Source organism: Cyprinodon variegatus, unplaced genomic scaffold, assembly GCF_000732505.1.
Source record: "Cyprinodon variegatus isolate N-32 unplaced genomic scaffold, C_variegatus-1.0 Scaffold48, whole genome shotgun sequence".
NCBI lineage: Eukaryota > Metazoa > Chordata > Actinopteri > Cyprinodontiformes > Cyprinodontidae > Cyprinodon > Cyprinodon variegatus.
This window is the reverse complement of record NW_015150501.1, coordinates 309,062-328,887: the sequence shown is the minus strand read 5'-3', so window position 1 is coordinate 328,887 and position 19,826 is coordinate 309,062. Positions and strand designations below refer to the sequence as shown.

Sequence of the window (19,826 nt, the reverse complement as noted above, 5' to 3'; positions counted from 1 at the left end):
GCTGCTCATCCTCATGATATCACTAGATGGTTCAGTTTCTGTGGAATTATAAGGACATCCATGCTACTGGGTTAATACTGTATTATGTGGAGCCCCCATTTGATACGACATAAGAGAGTCAGTAGACCAGTAATTCTGCACAGCCTCGCTGTTGTTCTGTCTCAACTAAGTCCAAGCCATCTGTTACAAACAAGGCTCAAATCTGGAGCCGAGTCTGACATATAGGTTCCCACTGCAATAGGCTGTTAAACTGACTCAGACTGCTCCGTAAAGCCACAGGGATATGAGTGCGAACAGGTGCAGCTCTTTCCAACATACAGCCATAACCTTTGGAAAATAAATTGCCTGCTGACTGCCAACACACTCTTCAGTGTTGGAGAGGAGATGTAGAGATAGTTTATAATTACTATGTGCATGCAGACTCGTGCATGCACACACTTTTGTGCAACATTAAGACAGTTTGAGTCATCAGATGATCACAGCTTTCTTGAATCACCCCACTCTGCTCTGACAGACCACTTTACGGATAAAGTCTCGCTTAAGTGTCCATCATTTTCACTCACTTCTGCGCTTTTTAAGACTCCTAATGCTCCCATTTAGCACAGCAGTAGGAGTCGTTGAAAAATACCCGTTGGTGAAAGACCAGTCTTGGAGGTGGGGGGTAGGGGTCTTGGGTAGTCACATCTGAGAGATCATGAGTGACATGGGGGGGTTAGGCGTGGGCTTGGAGAACGGTGGTGGCTTCATGCGCCCAAAGGCAAAGAAAAATGGATTATGCAACGTATATTATTCACTTATTCCCCCGCCTTATTTCCATATCCTTTTGTTGTCAGAGCTTGATGGGACCCGACGCTGCACCAGGACACCTGGCACCTCCATGCCAACAAAGTCCTGTCTGATCTGCTGCCACTTTAAAGTATCTGCACATGCATATTCACAGAGAGTAGTGAAAAGACACAAGAAGGTAAAATTCTGATAATTGTTCAGGTGAGGCACATAGCTCCCACGTGGCATAGTTTCACACACTGAAAAAGTCTTATTTATTCATAGATGTCATCATAACCGTAGAAGATTAATGCTGATTACAAGCTCATGATGAGAGGATCATGGGCTTCAGCATGCACAAATCTGAAGAAAAAGTTAATCTCTTACCTTCCTCAGCTGAATTGGGCTGGAAGAAAAGGCAGAGAGACAGAAAGACACTCCACATCTCCAGTTCAGAATGACACTGACAGACAGAGAGGAAGGGAGAGCAGCATGAAAAAGAGAGAGGCAGAGGGAGATGGAGTGGGTGACAGGGAGGGAGGAGGAGGGGGAGGAGTCTGCTTGATCCTTTTTCTCTGAGAGAAAAAAGGAGGGAGAAAAGATGGAGGGAGGGTGGTGTTAGTGGATAAATGGATGAAGGAGGGAGCAAAGAAAATATTTACAGAGCAGCAAAACATTGCTGTTGCAGAGCAAGACGGGAGGAGGAGGAGATGAAGACATCAGAAACAGAGAGAGGAGAAGAGAAAAAGTTATTTCCCCTGTCTGCCAGACTGGAAAGGATGAATACGAGTTTGTCCGGTTTTTAGGAAGCCGCTGTCATGACATGTTTAACATCCATTTCAGGGCTTCTACAATGCCACCCGGAAAGCATCCCTCACACATCTGGACTATGTGCAAACAGCTGTGGCATGTGGGAGTTCAAAACTTCCTTTATTTATCTGTCTTTTTTTATTATTTCAACTTTGTAGGGAAAAAATAAAAACATATCAGAAGCCATTTTGATACTTTCCATGTACTTTTTGTAGTTCTCTCCTCCAAACAGCCTCCTCTGTTTATGCCTCTCAGACACACTCCTAACCTCTCAAGACAGATCACCCAGACTGTATGCATTAAAACATCCACATACACACCATAATAAACATGCTGGTGCCCCTCACTGGACAGCCTGCAGAATTGCAGCGTGTTGATGGGTTTTCATGCTCCAGTTCACTGTGATCCGTCAGACCACCGTGGCCTCTTACTTTGAAGATGCAGCTCGTTGGTTTGACACAGTTAGATGGCCCAATTCCCAGCAAGCCAGGGGGGTCTGAACCCAAGCTATACAGTATGATCCAGCGGGCTGCAGCTCTGAGGGCAAGATGGGTGGGGAAAATATCAGAACAGCTGTAAAAGCAAAAAAGTCTGTGATTATATTTCCTTTTCATTTTTTAAAGGTGCCATAAGATTAATAAATTAATTACAAATGTTATTGAATCAAACTTCGGTCTGCACATTGGGCATGGATCTTCCAGTCAGACCCAAGACTGGAAGTCTTGGGTCCTTCAGCTTAGAGTTTGCATGTTCTTCATGTGTATCCATCCATGGGTTCTGTCCAGGCAACCTGGATCCTTCCCACAGTCTAAAAACATGATCCTTTATTGACGGTTGAAGCTAATTAGCCTCACACCTTGGTTTATACATTTGCTTCTGATTAAAATGATACCATAAAATGCGTTTTAATATAATTCTNAAAATGATACCATAAAATGCGTTTTAATATAATTCTTTTGCTGAGAGCGTGAACTAAACATGAGACTGTCTAGAATTTGGTTGATAAAATCAGTAAAATGTCTTCACCTGAGTTACGTCGTATTTCAAAAAATGAATTCAGGACATTTATTTCTTTTACAAATGATATATAAAAATGGACCAAAGCTATTTCAAATTTTTAGTTTCAAGCACGTTTGCTTCACTCAGTAAAATTAGTAATTTAAACAGGATTGTAGAAAAAAAATTACTGAATTTATTTCTATAATATGATATAAAAATGATCTATGAAATAAGGAGACAAAAACTCCTAAGAATATATAGTAAAATGTAAGTTTTCAATATTTAGCTGAATTTAAAACACCAGTGACAAATAAAGCAATGGTTGTTAAGAATTTTTTTAAATACTTCTCTAACACTTACCTGTTATTATAAAGAAGCAGTTTAGCAGTTAATAGGAAAATGCAGAAAAGAAGCTGCTATATTTTTGATCAATTCAAAAACATTTTTATAATGAAAATTCGATAATTTTCCATAGACACATGATAGATTAATTTGTAACATTGTTAAATCTCTAACACTGTTTTTTTTTCAGTTGCAAAGAAAGGCTTAGTAGCTCCTGGGACTTTGTATTGAGTCAACTTTGCACAAATTATATCAGTTTGAAATGCTAAGATAAATAAAATACCAACGCTTGTTTAAAAACATGTTTTGACTACATAGTAAGTTTTGTCTAAGCAAAAAAAAACATTGATAAATAGTTAACAAATGATAATGGCATTTTTTGTGTTGTTTCCTAGATGCCCAGTGATGCTAATCCGCTTCATATCTAACATTACACTAATTATAGGTGCAATGTTGAAATCAATATCCTCTATTTAATCTAATATGTGCTTTACAGCAAACATACAAAAAATTTAAAAAATGTGCAACTGGGTATAATTTAGGGCTTTATTGTTGAAATGATTAACCCGCAATTTTGCTATACTTCAAACTAATTAAGCACTTTATATCATTTCCTCTAAAAAAAAACTGTAATGGATCTTGTCTGCAGGTCAAATGTTAAACAAGTCTTACATTTGGTGCTTTTAGTCCTCATCTGCTGCTTTTTTTCATATCTAATTCTTTGTGTCCAATTTATTTTATACTCACATTTATGTTTTTCATATTATTTTATAGTGCAACTAGCTTGATCAACTAGCTTGATTGTTGCAGTTCCAGTGAGACATTTGCACTTATCCTATACATGTATAACGGAATGTTAAAATCTTGGAACCTCACTTGAAAAAAAAAAAGAAATTTTATGACAGTAAGAAATGGAAATGGAGACAGCCCCAGTGTGGAGCCATGAATACTAGACGGTCCTAATAAAGTTTTACAGAGCAGCAGTTACATTAAATATTTTATGACAGCTAAATACTGCAGCAGCTGGGGCTATACACAGAAAAAAAACACACACACACGAGTATACTCATTAGGGAAGTCACACATTCCTTTTACACATGAAGGTCTGTGCTCACCTGGCAGTGACACTTACTGGCTTTATTTGCACAAATATTGTATTAAAAGAGCAAAATATACAAATTACTCAAGTGAATATTGTGGACGACAAAAGCAGGATCAGGGCATTGTCTACAGATTGTGCAGAGTGCAAAAAAAAAAAAAAAGACTAAAAGCAAATCAGAATGAATGTAACAAATATAGTAAACATTTTAGAAATAAAACCACAAACAAACTAAATAAATATCTCTTTAGAAATGACTGTGACAGCTGAAGTGCAAACTGCAAAGCAGAAACAAGAAAAGTGCGTCTTCACCAAGTTTATGCACACCCACATGGAAATGCAGCTCTACAAACATCGACCTGGTTTCAAGCAAAGACTGAAGCAGCTGATCATGATGCAGGAACTTGAGTCTACAGTATATATGCATGTATAATCTCACATAATCAGAATACACATTTTGTACGTTAAAAACACTGTAATAAATACAATCCACTTAGTGTCTCTATCCAACAGCATAATCTCGCGAGGTTAATGTTTAACAGGATGTAATGTACATTAAGTTAGGAGTAGGCAGGACTCGCTTTTTATGCACGGCACAGATGAGAACATATTATTTCAAACTGACAAAACATAATTTTATAGATTTCTAAAGCGTGTGATCCAGTAGTTTCTGTAGATAGAATTTCAAGTACAATAAAACCCTAAAATATTTACAAAATATTACAACCAGAGTTACTTTAATTTAACTTTGTGTGCATGATGTAAACAACTAGATTATGGCTTCTATTTTTTTTTTCTTGTCATCGTTCATGTTGTAAAATCCTTAACCTGAAGAGGTTTTTTTTTTTTTTGCTTAAATAAAAAGAAAGCCTTATATTGAATAAAAGCACCCTGCACATAGGTTCTTACATTGCTTTATCGGCACAAATTCAGAAAAAAGCTAAATTTAAAACCTCATAAATAAAGGAAAAGCCTGTCATGAGGTATCACCAACAGTTGGGATAAATCCGTTCTTTATGTGCTTAAAAATATGTCCTCTGTGTATAATAAGGGACAACTTTTTATGCTCAAAGTGGGTCTTCTTGCAGTGGCTCCTTTGTGGTCTCCTGTGCTTCCCCTGCCCTGCAAAAATAGTATTTTATTGACTCCTGTGGAGACCGAAATGCCTTTGTCACACTAACTTTAGATTCTTGACCTCAATATATTAACCCCCTTAAGCCTGTAACCTTTGAATGCTGAAGGCAGCTGAAAATTTGAACATACAATGATCCTTTTATGTGGCACAATTAATCAAGTTTGGTCAGGATTAAAATTGTTTTTCTTTATATTTAATACTATATTATATGGGCAAAACACTGTATAAAAAAATTAAAAATTGTAACATTTGGACCTATAAACTATTTTTTAGCGGCTTCATTCTTACAGAAAGAAGCTGCAGTCCGTGAATCCTCAATTTCAGTTATTGTTTCTCTACAGGTAGATCCACCATGGGGACTTTTTCTGTGGGGGACAAAGGTGCTGGATCCTGGGTCTCGGGTTTGCTGATGCACACAGCATCAGGGACCGTGGAATCGACAGGTTTGGCGGCGAATCCCTGCTCAATTTCATCAAAGGTCCGTCCTTTTGTCTCAGGGACTCGCAGGTAAGTGAAGATGAAGAAAAGGATGAGGAGGACCATAAAGATGAGGAAGACGTACGGGCCACAGATTTCCTGAAAGAAGGTTATTTTTCATGAAGTGAACTGGAAGTTGTGTGTTAAATTACAGCATCTTGCCAAAGTATTTAAATTAACTTTTACACTTTTTATGTGTCATGAGCTACTATTTGATTCATGTATTTCTGGTAGTGTGAGGAAATGTACCTCCAGTTTAGGGAATCCCAGCCCCACCAAAAAGTTGGCGGTCCAGTTAGAACAACCAGCGACAGCCATGGCAGCAGGTCGAGGCCCCTGAGAGAAGAGCTCAGCTACAATGAACCAGGGGATGGGACCCGGACCCATTTCAAAGCTGGCGACAAAGCCGAACACGGCCACCATAGCCAGATAACTCAGATTCTCGTTTTTGTTCTGCATGGGAAAAGGATTAAAACAGCTTAGAATAAAAGAACAACGTGGAAGCAGCTGAAAAACTCAATGCATGAATCTAGCTCACCACTAAAGAGAGAGAGATGGTCATAAGAAGGGCAGTGATGGCCATCCCTGCCAGTCCGATGAGGTGCAGAGTCCTTCTTCCTGCTCGCTCAACAAGGAACAGCTGAAGCACAGAAAGCAAGGCTGATCAGTTAGCAGTCAGCAAACAGAAAATAAGAACTGAATTAGCAGTATAGATACTTACAGAGACAACAGTGAAGACAGTGTTGACCACACCAGCCCCGATGGTGGCATAGATGGGCTGAGAGATACCAGCGGTTTTAAAAATGCCTGTAGAGTAGTAGAAAACCTGAAAAACAGGTTATTAAATTGGTGAGGGGTGGTTTTATTTGATAAAGGGTAGATGCATCAAAGGTGTTAATATTGAAAAAGTCTTAGGAATAAACTGTCATTTATAAATCATAGAAATACTGATAAATATAAATTCTTTGCAACAATTTCCAATAATTAACTCTTTAGGTTTGGCTTGGTCCCCGTTTTCCAGACAAAATGACCACCCATTTTATTGTTTTCTGGTTGATTTCACCAGATTTTAGTCAAGATTTCCTTTTTGTTGTTTTTTTAAGTGTTTATAAAGCTCCATGCTCTAACACATTTCCTTAGATCTTTAGGAGGAAAAGCCCCGAAGAATCATGAATTTGCTTCGAACTAGCAGATCACAAAAGTCTATACGACTAAGGCATATTAGACGTTTGTACGTTTATGATCCATTTCATGTGTTCTATGTTCTAATTAGAATTCTATACTTTGTTTCGAATTTCAAAGGCTAAAAACGCCTTGATTTATTTTTATTGTAGCTAGTATGAAGTTATTTAACAGGGAATTGTTCCTTATGTTCCTAAAAGAGCACTTCACTCTCAATCTGCAGGTTTACTAGTGGTTCCTAGTATTTCTAAAAGTAGAATGGGAGGCAGATCATTTAGTTATCAGGCTCCAACTACCAGTTTTAATCCTTGAGGCAGACATTCTCTCTACTTTTAAGGGTAGGCTTAAAACTTTCCTTTTTGATAAAGCTTATAGTTAGAGTGGCTCAGGTTATCCTGAGCATCTCTATAGTTATGCTGCTAAAGACTGCTTGAGGACATAGGGCCCCTTTGTCCTGGAGAGAAATATCAGCTGTGCTGCTTCCATCAACACCTTTGTTTATAGATGTTCGAGCTCAGCCTGTTTTTCAGTGTTGTCCTGTTTCTCTGACTGTGACTGGCTGGATATGTTCTCTTCATCCTCTACCATGGGAGCTGGCTCGGAGCTCGTCTGCCTGGCTGTGTGTTTCCTAGACGGGGCCTCCTGTGGAGCTGGTTGACAGCAGCAGTATCTGTGGTTCTTTCTGTATATCTGCTTCTGTCTTCCTGAACCCCGGTCGGCCTCAGCAGATGGCAGGTCACCCTGCGCCTGGTTCTGCTGGAGGTTTTGTTCCTGTTAAAAGGGAGTTTTCCTTTCCACTATCACTACAAGCATGCTTGCTGTGAGGGATTGCCTTTAAGTCACTGAGTTGATGCAATCAACTGGTTTTCCTTAGATAGAAAACTTTAAATCAATTTGATTGTATGATCTGGTTGAATAGTAATGTGCCTTGAAATGACCTTTTGGCACAATATAAATAAATTAAATTTAATTTAATTTAACTGGGGCTGACTTTCCTCAAATTCATCCTTTACTGAGTAACCAACCTACCAGGGATATTTGCTGAGACTTGGTGAGCTTTGGAAAAGTTTAAGCTGTCCTAACATTAGTTTAGATATTTCCTTAGCCTCGTTTGTCACTGTTTCAATTTTAAGTATTTAATTTTTGATTCTACTGTCAGTGAGGACAAGTTTATATGAGGAGCTTTGTTTGTTACTATTTTATAGAGTAGTTAAGAGAAATTGAGCTCGGTTTCATGTTATATTTACAGCCAACAGAGGGTTGTGGATTAGAACCGAGAGATTCCTTAAGAGATAAATAAAAGCTTTAGTTTTCTATTTTAAAAGAATTCTAAATCAACCTGATATTTTTTTCTGTTTAAATGTATCAATGCATTTATCATCTAATTAAAACCTTTTATTTATGTATGTTTGAATTCAGCTTACCTTTTAGCTTTACTTTGAGTGTAATAAACAGTCGTACAATTCTGAGTCCTTAATTATCCATAAAAATGATTTAAGTGGTCACTAAGCTTTGAGCATCACAGTAAGTCCTCTTGTTTGGGGGGCTTTCATGCTCCTGCGGGAATGCCTGTTTTTACAGTCCATTATGTCCTGCAGGTAGTCCCAACAGGGATTTGAGTTTTCCATTGCTTGCAGCTAAAAACAAGCTTCATTAGAAGTAAAAGTGAAGATTATAAATGTTTTGTAATGCTGCGAGGGACTAAGAACTGCTAATACTTGTGATTTAAATCCAGATATTTTTGTCTTATTCATTGTTTCCAGCTAAACATGCATGGGTTCAAGGTATTGAGTTCTTCCATGAGGTTATTCTGCATTATGGTTAAGAGTATAAGCTGCTTATTGACTCTAGGTCAGTAACGTTAATGTGCTTGTTGGGGTTTGATCAATACTGCAGTGACTGCCTGTACACAGATTGTCAGGACAGCGATGACGAATGTATACGGCCTTGTTGCGTGACCCTGTCACCAAAATCATTAATAAATCACTTGCCCAGAGTGCACTCAAACAGTCCCTGGAGGTATCTCTTGTTACGTACTTGTCAGAAAAACAGTCAAGTCTGGCTAAATGAGTGTTTAATGGTTTGTATTGGGCTGCATGTGGTGCAAACTCACAGCGTTGATGCCTGACAGCTGCTGGGAGAGCTGCAAGATGATGGCGATGATGATCGGCTGGCGGTAGTTTCGTGAGCGGAAGAGTTCGAGCACAGTCACCTTCTTCTCCATGGCCATCTTCATGCCCTCCTCTTTCATCTCCTGAATGTCGTCGTGCACGTCTTCAGTGCCACGCAGACGCTCCAGAGCTGTAGCAGGAAGCAGGTGAAGTTGGTGTACAGTATATAATCATAAACTTTTAAGGTTGCTGCAGGTTTCATCTTAAAGAGTGAAAGCTAAAGGAACAGAGTAAAAACAGACCTTTTCTGGCCTCCTCTTCTTTGTTAAGGACAATCAGGAGGTAGCGAGGGCTTTCGGGGCAAAAAGGCAGCATGATGCTCTGCAGCAAGGCCGGCAGGATGGTCAGGGCGAGCAGCACAGGCCACAAATCATCTGATCCCAGAACAGACTCCAGGCCAAAGATCTGAAACACAAAGAAAAAGAAAACATATATTTAAGTTGGCTAAAATTATATAATTACCTTAGGAACAAATTATTTAGCAAAAATCATCATTATAGCTGTTTTTTAGCACAAAGCCTTAATTAAAGTGAAATCTTCACTTGGATGGTATTTCTCTTTTTTTTTTCTTCTTTATCCTGGTCCCTTCATGTGAATAGATTTGCATACTTATCTGCACAACAACCAATATTAAACTAAAAGTATTCACAACGTTCTAAACTTCAATGTATTTTATTGGAGGGTCATTAACTGTGTAGTTGAAGAAACATTACACCATATTAAAATATTTTTGTTCAAAAATAAAATCTGAGGTGTGGTGCACATTTATATCCAGCCGTCTTTACTCTGATAATCCCAAATTAAGTGCAACAGAATCCAAGTCTTTTCAAAAAAGAAAATACTAAACATCACCCTGAAACACACTTGTTTCACTGTGAAGCATAGTGGGTGCAGCATTATGCTGTGGGCATCTCTACAAGGACAGGAACTTTTAAGTTTTCCTGTTGTTACACGTTGAGAAAAATCTGTTATCATTTACCTTTTGATTTGTGTGAAATATGAACAATTTTGAGTGACCAGGTGCATGAAGTCCTATTGAAATCCTTAAATTGGTGGTAAAACTCTAATTCTACGTAGTTCAAAGTCATTTTCTCCCTAATCACATATAAATGTTGGTTACAGAGAACATAAGCCTTCTATAAAGCTCATACAAGAAGAGAGGCTTTTACCTGAGCCACCAGGATGCCAATCACAACACCTAGCTGGTGCAGTGTGCCGAAGGCTCCTCGGACGGCGGTGGGAGAGATCTCGCCAACGTACATGGGGGTCAGACCAGTGCAGAGTCCACAGAAAACACCAATGATAAACCGACCTATGATGACCATTTCAAAAGAACGGCTCAAAGACGACAGTCCCATCAGAGCACCTCCCAACAGAGCCAGGGCATTTGCGATCACCATCGATTTTCGCCTAATAATTGAAGACAGAAAAAGACACAGACATATCTGTTTAAATAAATTACAGTAGAATCACAAAGTGAAACTAGTTGATGATATAGATTTATTACATAAATAGAAAAAAAACATTTAGTTGCTGTTACTATTCATTTAGATTGTTGTGGCTTACAGCTAAGAAAAACTGTATTTCCGGTACTCCAAAAATGTAAATATTACAGTAGAAGAACAATAAAAAAACAATTACTTTCCATATACTGTACAGTATATAAACTCAATACTTATATTTGTTTCTTCAGTCTCTGGGACCTTAAGTTCCATATAATATGCAATCTTTACTTTATTCTGAAACGACATTGGACCGCTGAGCAGCATCTCAGTTCTATTTCTACAGTAATGTTCCAAGCTATGTGAGTTCCTGGATCCTGTGCACCTTTCCTTACCTATTATTTTCCTTCCACTTAACTTTCCAGAAATAAATTAGGATATTGTACTCTGAACAGCCAGCTTCTAAATCAACAATCATTTATTGGATTAATCTTCATCTGGAAAATCAAGACTGTCTACAAAATGGATGTCACCTTAGCAGTTTCCCTAATGACTGTGGAGACCATAACAAGATTATTGCATAATTGAATATCCAGCATTTAAAATCCTTTATTAAAAAGCTATGTATGTGAAATTCAGATTTAGATCAAATTACTGTCTGTAAAATAATCATCTAATATAATCAGGGGTGTCAAACTGTAGCCTGGGTGCCATTCCGAACTTAGTCCCGCCCACAAGGTTTGAGGTCGGGAAGTTCGGTCTGGCTCTGCTCCATAGTAGCGCGAGTATGATCGCCCACCCTCTGGCGATCCAATCAAATTGTCAGGGCGGGCTATATACGATGATGGACAGATGATCAACAGTAACGTAATCAACCACGTGACCAAAGCGCGCTTGGGCGACAACAACAATGGCTGCCGCCGGAGAGTTGAGGTGAGTAGATTCTGCTATTAGGTCTGTTCTAGAAGATATCGACAGCAATTTAATTTTAAAAGAGGAAAAGAGAAACGTGATCAAAGCTCATCTTCTTATTCTGGGCGCGCAACTGCACGCTTTGATTTTTGTTGACAACAACTATGCGTGGCTTAACATACGTCACGCACTCCGTTGCTCTTATTGGTTGTAGGTCTATCCAATTGAGTGCAGAGGCATTTTTTTTCCTGGTCCGTTCAAAACACGCCCCATAATCACAGCTCTATGGAGCAGTATCAGACTCATATTCTGACTAGAATTGAGTCGGACTATGTCAGGCTAGTCAAACTGAGCACCTATCCTGCAACTTTAGATATGTTTTTGGTTCATTACACCTGAATTAAATGGCTGAACAACCTCCACAGCATGCACTCAATGGCTTGATCTGAATGCCTCAAATCAGAAAGGACACATAAGCTACACTGGAAGTATGTGTTTGAGTGCCAGGTGCTATCTGAATAGTGCTGGCACTAGGGAAGGAACTAGGACAAGGAAACAGTATGCTTCCTAATGCTGATACAGTTAGCATAGGAACCTCCTGATGTCCCTAGCCACCACTAGGAGGTTTGACATGGATTTTACAACAGAGTTTCACCCGTTATCTACATTTGTGTCACTTTTTTTTCTTATTAATTTCCGGAAGACTGTGGTCCCAGTTTAACCAGCGTCATTCATGTGTGTGTGTGTGTCTACCTTCAGCTGAGTCGCCCCCTGCTTCCTCTTCCAAGCTCCTTCCTAACTGCCAGCACTAATCCGATAGCAATTATTATGACCAACTTCCGCTCATTCTTAATGTTTCCTAACCGATTTGCCTGATTCAGATGGAGCCAAGCTCTCTAGAGTCCTGCTAATGACTTAATTATTATTTCATTCAGGTGTGTTAAAGCAGAGATACAGCTAAAAAAAATCAAACACACTGGCTATGGAGGGCTTGAGTTTGATACAGGTGATCTTCACAGAAAAAATAAACACTTTAAATCTATCACTGTGTGTGTAATTTGTCTTAATGTACTGATATGCACCTATAAACGCATTTCACTCTAACAAAATAAACAAAGTGCAAATATTTATTATCTTCCCACCTGCCAAACTTGGTAACCATGCTTCCAACAGAGAATGACCCAATCATGCCGCCCACACTGAAGATGGCCACAGCAAAGCTCCACACCATGGTGGTGGCTCCTGGGGAAAAAGGCTCCCCATAACGTTCACTCGATACATTCTGGAAAAACACTCGTAATTTCTGGACAAAAAGCACAAGAAAAAGGTCAGTTTTTTACAGCAAACATTTTTTTAAAGTGTCCACAAGGGGGCAAAGTAGACCTAACCATCACCAACATGGATTCTTTGGCTACATAAACAAGGCACATTTTCTGTACCACAATTATTATTCATGTCCCTGTGACCAAACAAGCACAGATGATACCAGAAAGAGATTAATAATAGAAATGCATAGTCTCACGCTTACACACCTGTTCAGGTGCATTGATGACTCCTGTGTTGTATCCAAACTGCAGCGAACCAATGACAGCTGTTGCGACACAGTAAAGGAGGTAGGGTGTAATCTTCTTCTTGGGCTGTTTGGATGTAAAAACATAGCTCGTTATGACAGGCAGATGTAGTAAGCTGATGGAGCTTGTGTACAATTGGCTCCCTGGCTTTCAATGCTGGATGTGTTCCATTCCAAGCTAAAAACAAAGCTCTGCTTGTTTACACGAACACTGGTAATTACATACAATGAGGCTTTTCTGCAAATGCTCTCCCTCTTGTTTTCAGATCAGCACATTAGCAGCTGCAGACTAGGCTCTGAAAGCAGGTGTTACCACGCTGCACGAGTCCCCTGATTTGTGGCTGAGAGGTATTTCTCAGAAAAGGAGCTAAAGAGCCTCTGAGAACATAATTCCTTTACTGAATATTTTCTCCTGCTGGCTCAGGAATTAAATAGCCTCAGCTTTTTCATAACTGGGTAATTAACCTGCATATTACTGAGCTGTGACAAAGTATTTCCACCATTACAGAATTTTTCCTGTTATTTTATTTTTTTTTAAGGTTGCTTCCGATGTTTTAGCTCTCCGTGCAAACTAATATCAGAGAAAAATAATATAAGTAAAAAAAAAAAAAAGTATCTAGACAAGTAATGTGGGAATCCTGTCTTTGCGGGCCGGTGTCCTGCAACTTTTAATTGCTTCTCTGCTTTAAAAACACCGGAATCAAATAATTAGGTCCTTCTGGGGAACTTGACTCTAACTGAGAGGTAATTAAGCCATTTGATTTGTATGTTGGGCCTGAAAGTTGCTGGATACAAACACCTTACAGGACATAAACTGTCGGTTGAACAAATGAAATCAATCTATTTTATGCTGCCTTGTTTTAAACCAACTATATTGGAGGCTTCTAGTATGAACAGCATGTTGAAGTAAATGCTACAGCAAAATCAGTCAGATTAGAGCCTTTGATTAAGGGATTTAGTAGCAAAACTCAAATCCTTTCTTTTTTTTCTTTTAGGCTCTTAGATGTCGACTTGCTGGCATGCTTTAGCTCTTTGCACTGTGGTGTAATCCAAAGGCTCTTGAGTTTAAAGCTAAAAATGTAATAAAGGTAGGGCTGCAACTAACGATTATTTTGCAAATAGATTAATCTGTCGATTATTTTTTCATTAATCGATTAATAGTTGTATAGTTAAAGGTTCCTTAAAGAAATATTTTTTTTCTAAATTAAACCAGGTGAAATTAAAATGTTTCCCCTTGAACAGTTCAGGATTGAACATATTGACAGACGAAAAAGTTTTGTTAATGTTTAATGCAAAATATTTACAAATGTTTTAATAATTTTGATATAATAATTGATCTAAGCTGGTCGCTCTGTCAGCTAAAGCCATGTTTTACAGTCTCTTTACTACAGTTAATGATTAATCGATTACTAAATTAGTTAACAATTATTACTATAACATATTAATCACCATTAATCAGATTAATTGTTTTAGCCCTAAATGATTGGCATTCTTCCGGAACCTATGCTGGAGAGCGAAATAAATCTCTCCAACCATACAGTATACAGTGCAGCTCCTAAAGAAGCAAACAACCCCAGGCCAGAAACAGACCAGACCTCAGAAGATTTCCCAAATGTTGATGATAAAACTGTAGAGCTGGGGATGATCAAATGTTTATATTACAATGGGCTTTTATTTCTTCTTAGTTAGCAGTCTGTTTTACCTTGCAGCTCTCCCATAGATACAACATTTGCCAAACCTCTTTAATGTTACATTTTGACAAAATTATCTTAATGTGATGCAACAACTGTTCCATGTATTATGCTTTTGCAGTAAATGACTCTCATTGTGGTTTAAAGGTCCCAAAGGCCTTGTAATGCATTCCAGACTAATAAACACAAATGTGTGTGGTTTTGGTTATTGATATTCTTCATATTAGGCCCAGATGTGTTGCTTTTTAAGATATTAGAGCCTACTTCATGTTGCCAGGAAGATACAATGAACAAGGGATGCAAATGCGATATAAATGCATGGTAAGGACTGCAAGGACAGAAAAGGCTTGCAAGTAAAAATAAAAGACACAAATATATGCAAATGCAAATTGCTGCAAAGGATAAATGTTGCAATCACAAAAAATAGGTAGCAGCAAAGTGCAAACATGCTGCAAACACAAACCCCAGAGTTAAAACACAAAGAAAAGATGCTGCAAACAGAAAAAACAAATACAAGTAAAAGAAAAACAACTTTTTTTTTACATTTGGCCCTTGGTTTTACGTTATTACATCATGTTCTACTCACCCATATGAGTTTTGTGTCATTTGGAGCTGTTCTGAAGATATTCTGTTAGGTTATATCCAAGTAACGTCTTACTTTGGGCAAACGACTGGAAGGCACAAACTAAACTGTTCATAATTTATTCTTTATGGTACGCCAGCATTCATAACATGTAGGCCAATCACTATCCCCCAGACATCCTCAGTTATATTTTTTATATTTATATATTTTTTAAACAAAGTGGTGCATGTATGACGTCATCCGTGCATGCATTTTTATCAATGCACTTTGCCTCTCCCTGTTGTCTGTGTTTGCAGCATTCCTTTTTGCATGGTTTTCTCATTGCATGCGGTTTGTATGAATTTTGTTTCAGCTTGTAAGCCTCAATATTGTGTTGTATACTTTTTTGCTGCATATTTATGTAACTGCAGGGTGTTTGCACCACTCAGCCAAAATAGAAAGGTCCTGCTTAACTTGTTTAGCTACATCTGATCATCCAAAATAATCACATTTTTACAAAAGACCAGGTATGTATAATAATACATTTAAATATTAAATCTGGTGAACTCTAGCATAGTTCTATACATGGCATATAGGATAACACTTTTACATAATATGACATTAAACATAGAGAAGAAGAACTGAATCCAGGTGTTATGAAGTTGTGGTTTGGAACATGCTTTATGAAGGTAGCATTCATAAAAGGTTTCACTTTGACTTTTCACTTTTGACTCACCACATGCCTTTCAAATAACAAAATCACTGAGATCCTAATGGGTTGTGGGGCGAGTCAAATAGATAACGTTTGCCAACCAAAAAGCCTCATTAACGAACAGAAATTATTTTTTTTCCGCTCTGTTCCCACTGCCGCTGACATAACACACAAAAAAGCTGATTCATTGTTTACATTGTTTTGTTTAATTGGTTCCCATGCTCACATTAAGGCAAGTCGACCAAAATGAGCACAGAAAGCCCTGTTCTGTCTTTCATCATATCTCTTTCCACGCAGGTTACGTAAATCAGTCCTGAAACATTATTAGAGTTCACTACATGCCTTTTTCCGAACAAAATGAAGCTCTGAAAAAAAACAGTCTGTTCTTACATGTTGTAGGCCACTTATCTCTTCTTTTTCTTCCCTTTTACTAGAGAAGCCTCTGTTCTGTTCTGATTTTAAAACGGCATTACAGTAATAGTCTTTTGGAACATTATGTTTGCAGCTGCTTGCATCAGATGGCCGTAGCTTATCGCAAAGCTGCAACTGAGTCAGAGTGAGCTAGCAAAAAACAGGAAATCCTGAATTTTTATTTTTTTTTTTACATAATTTCAAATCATTGATAATAGAGAAAAAAAGAAAACATCAACAGTGGCATTGCTTATTTTCGTGGCATACCACACTTTTTAAATTTCACACTCTGATGTTAAATAATGTTAAACTTGGATCATTTTGCTCTCTGTTGCTTTCACACAAAAACCTATTAATAGAATAATGGAAATTAAACTACTTTTGTAGTAAACATACTGCTAAAAACAGGGAGTTGCCATTAGTGCAAAAAGCAGCAGTGTCATATGATCATTCCACGGCTGGCTAAGGGTTGTATGGACATGTTTCTGGGCTTGTTTTTGCATAGACATGCAGTCAACAGTCTTCTTGTCTGTTTTCACACATGGAGTGAAGATTAGCAACAAATACATGTGGTTTTGCACAACATCTGGATCCAACTCACATGAAAACTTTTTATGAAATCGAACTATCCTGGAATATTTTACAAAAATATGTTTTCATTATGTGACGTGGGTTATTAGACTTAAAAAAGGATATGCATTGAACATCATGTGTAAAAGCCGTGCTTTTCCAATTTATGTTTGGTTAACTTTCTTTTTTTTTTATTTCATAGTAATATAATTTAGTTATCCAAGGTCACAGAGAATCACACCTTATTTTCTTACTAACAGTTAACTTCCACATTCGTATCGTCTTGCACCTAGTTTTTCCGTCACATATGAAGCAAAAAACTTAGGCAACATCCAAGCAAATGGAGCAACTGCTTACAAAAGACCAACCACATCTAAGCTTTGCAAAGGTGTCAGTTTTTACTAAGAATGCAAACTGTTCATTTGTTTCTTCATAAAGTGTATTTAGTCACACCCTGTCTCATTCATCAGGACACTTTTAGAAATAGCTCATTGCTATCTTGTAGCAAAGTTTATAAAAGGTCAGCTTCCAGACAACAAAATATAACATTTATAAACTAGAACAATGTTACCCCTCCCCGACTTGTTGCTGCCATTCAGCTGGCTAGGATAAAGCCACTAACCTCTAGCTCTAAAAAAAAAGTTATATTTGGCTGTTTGTAAATGTTAGTAAAACTAAGGACAGTAAAGGTTATGCAAAAAAGGGAAAAATACCCACTAATCTGTAGGGTGTATAGGAATGTCTTAAAGTGTGAGGGCGAATGGATCAATGTGATCCTTGCTTTCAGGGCTTTGAGTGTTTTCTATGATTAGAAAGGTGTTCTATACATTCAGTCCAAAAACCACTCCGTTCATATCAGGGTAAAGGTAAAGCTGGCTGTTCCAGCAGGATAACTAAAAAGGCTGGTAAGATCAACTGTTTATACTACTGTTACTCAAGACCAATAAAATAAAAGAATGATATTCTGCACAATGAGCACATTTAAAACAATCAGTGCAGTCAGCATAAAGTGGCTTATCTGTAATTAATAGGTAGGTCTAGGTTTTGTGCACTGATGCATAGAGACAATTCCTGAGTAAAGGCATTCAAGGTCAAGGTCAAATCCAAATTTAAAATGGGCTTTTCTGGAGTCAAGACCAAAATTTGAGTTCTAATCTTCTTGATACTTTAAAATACCTCTGAATGGTATTTTGGAGCCACATGTTTAGCACGCTACGTTAGCTAACGGTGAGTGAAAAGGCTCAAGTCGAAGTGAAATCACCAGTGCCTAGTGTTAAATTTCAAGTTGAGTTTTTTAGTGTTTTGTGATTTCATCAAACTGGTTTCAAAGTAAGTAAACTTCTGACTCAAGTCCACGCCTCTATTAACTACAAATAGGTGTAATAACCTATATGAGCTTCAGTTGAAATGAATACATTGTTTCATTTTTAAATAAAAGCACCTAGATCATATAACTAATATCTGTTTAATTCTGGGGGGCAAATATCACAAGGTGCTTCAATCATGATAATTTTAATCATTCTTTCAAAATATCATGCTGACATTTACAAATATGTCTAATATATCCAGCATGCAGTTGGTCTCCATTTCCTGGAGTTTGCAGTCTTTCTACTCCGCCCTCTTCCCTCTTCTCATAAAATGCAGGATACTAAAGGATGCACAGGTCCCAACTTGCCACCCTCCAACAATACTGCCTTATTTTTTCCCCCCTCTCTTAGTCATCTGCTGAAGTGCTAAAGTCTTATCCGGACTTCCTTAGTGGAAAAATACAGTAGTATTGGAACCTGGAGATCTACTACCCATAAGCTCCAACCAATTTCAAAGAGCATTACTGTTGAATGGATACCATTAAATTCTAGTTTAATAAAATGCAGATAAGAAAGGTTTTGTTTACCTTATCATCCTCCAGCTGCTGCATCTTCAAATCTGCTCCTTAATAAAAGTTGAAAGGATGAAGACTTCTGGGACTCTTGGGAGTTAGGTGTCTCTAATTCCTTAATGAACTAACTTTTCTTGACAGACCGTCTCCAGGGCAACCTGAAATTAAGGATGACAAATAAAAAAACTAAACAATGTTCAGAGAATTTATTAAAGAAAAACAAAAGCAAATAAAAAAAATCAGTTTTCTCAGTCGTGAATGAATTTTAAGGAGAAGTTCATCTATTACCTCAGAACACCACACGCCTAATGCACTGGGATGCTTGATGAAGCACTCACCCAAACTTAAACCCCTCCCTTCTCTTCCGCTTTGACTCTCCCACTCAACTCTACCACTTTATGAAACCATCAAAACTTTACCTCTTTACATAACCTTTCCCGTATAAACTGTAGGCTAATTTATCACAATAACATCATTGTATAACTATCATGATTTGATCATGCTATTAACTTACTTATTTTCTATTTCCTTAAGGCTATAAACATAATCTTATAATAAAAAATATATAAATAAATAGAAAAAAAACAGTTATTTACGTTTAAAGTGATCCTCCAATTAATTGTGCTTCCATTAAAGAAATTATTTCCACATGTGTTTGCGTTGACTGCTCTTTACTCTCTATTCCTGTCTGTGTAGGTTTTATACCGAGCAGAACGCGCTTAACAGCACGTTTGCGTCTTTACGCACGCATGGCATCACTGCCATGATGCGCTTTCTCCGAAAGATGAAAAAAAAAAAAAAGACATCAGGCAGACGTGCTTTGGTTAACGTGTTTACAATTCAATATGCAAATAAGGTTAAAGATGGGGTGGCGGCAAAATGAAAGGCTGCCGGGTGAATGGAGGCTCTGTCCGGCTGCTGGTGGCCCCGATGCCGCCCACCGTGGCTGCTGCGCGCCCACAGGTCAGACCCAAAGCCTGGTCATGCAGAAATCATGAGATCGGCTCAGTGGGAGGTAAAGGAACGTGCTCACTTCTAATCCTCCTTCTTATATAATCTGTTGCCTAAAGCTAATTTAAGGACATTTGTTTACAAAA

At 38.0% G+C, this 19,826-nt stretch overlaps 2 protein-coding genes across 3 annotated transcripts in view; both read right to left on the bottom strand.

Moving 5' to 3' along the window:
- The window catches only part of LOC107082255 (ephrin type-B receptor 5-like), an 81,559-nt gene extending 80,310 nt beyond the window's left edge, over positions 1-1,249 (bottom strand). Inside the window, exon 1 of the mRNA XM_015370837.1 lies at positions 1,153-1,249. Within this exon, the coding sequence (XP_015226323.1) occupies positions 1,153-1,210 (58 nt within the window). The 5' untranslated portion in view covers positions 1,211-1,249. The remainder of the gene's footprint in view (positions 1-1,152) is intronic.
- Positions 1,250-3,971: 2,722 nt separating this feature from the next.
- LOC107082264 (solute carrier family 2, facilitated glucose transporter member 1-like) lies at positions 3,972-19,346 on the bottom strand. 2 transcript variants are annotated; one of them, XM_015370858.1, is made up of 11 exons: positions 19,326-19,346; positions 18,745-18,887; positions 12,867-12,971; positions 12,477-12,637; positions 10,150-10,390; positions 9,223-9,385; positions 8,923-9,110; positions 6,349-6,453; positions 6,166-6,267; positions 5,877-6,080; positions 3,972-5,726 (listed from the first exon to the last, which is right to left on the bottom strand). In XM_015370858.1, exons 2-11 carry the CDS (start codon positions 18,766-18,768, stop codon positions 5,475-5,477), a joined length of 1,545 nt encoding a protein of 514 aa, XP_015226344.1. In that variant the 5' UTR covers positions 18,769-18,887; positions 19,326-19,346; the 3' UTR covers positions 3,972-5,474. The 2 variants fall into 2 exon arrangements, with proteins under 2 accessions (XP_015226344.1, XP_015226343.1); XM_015370857.1 differs by lacking the exon at positions 19,326-19,346 and adding an exon at positions 19,018-19,059.
- Between the last annotated feature and the right edge of the window lie 480 nt (positions 19,347-19,826).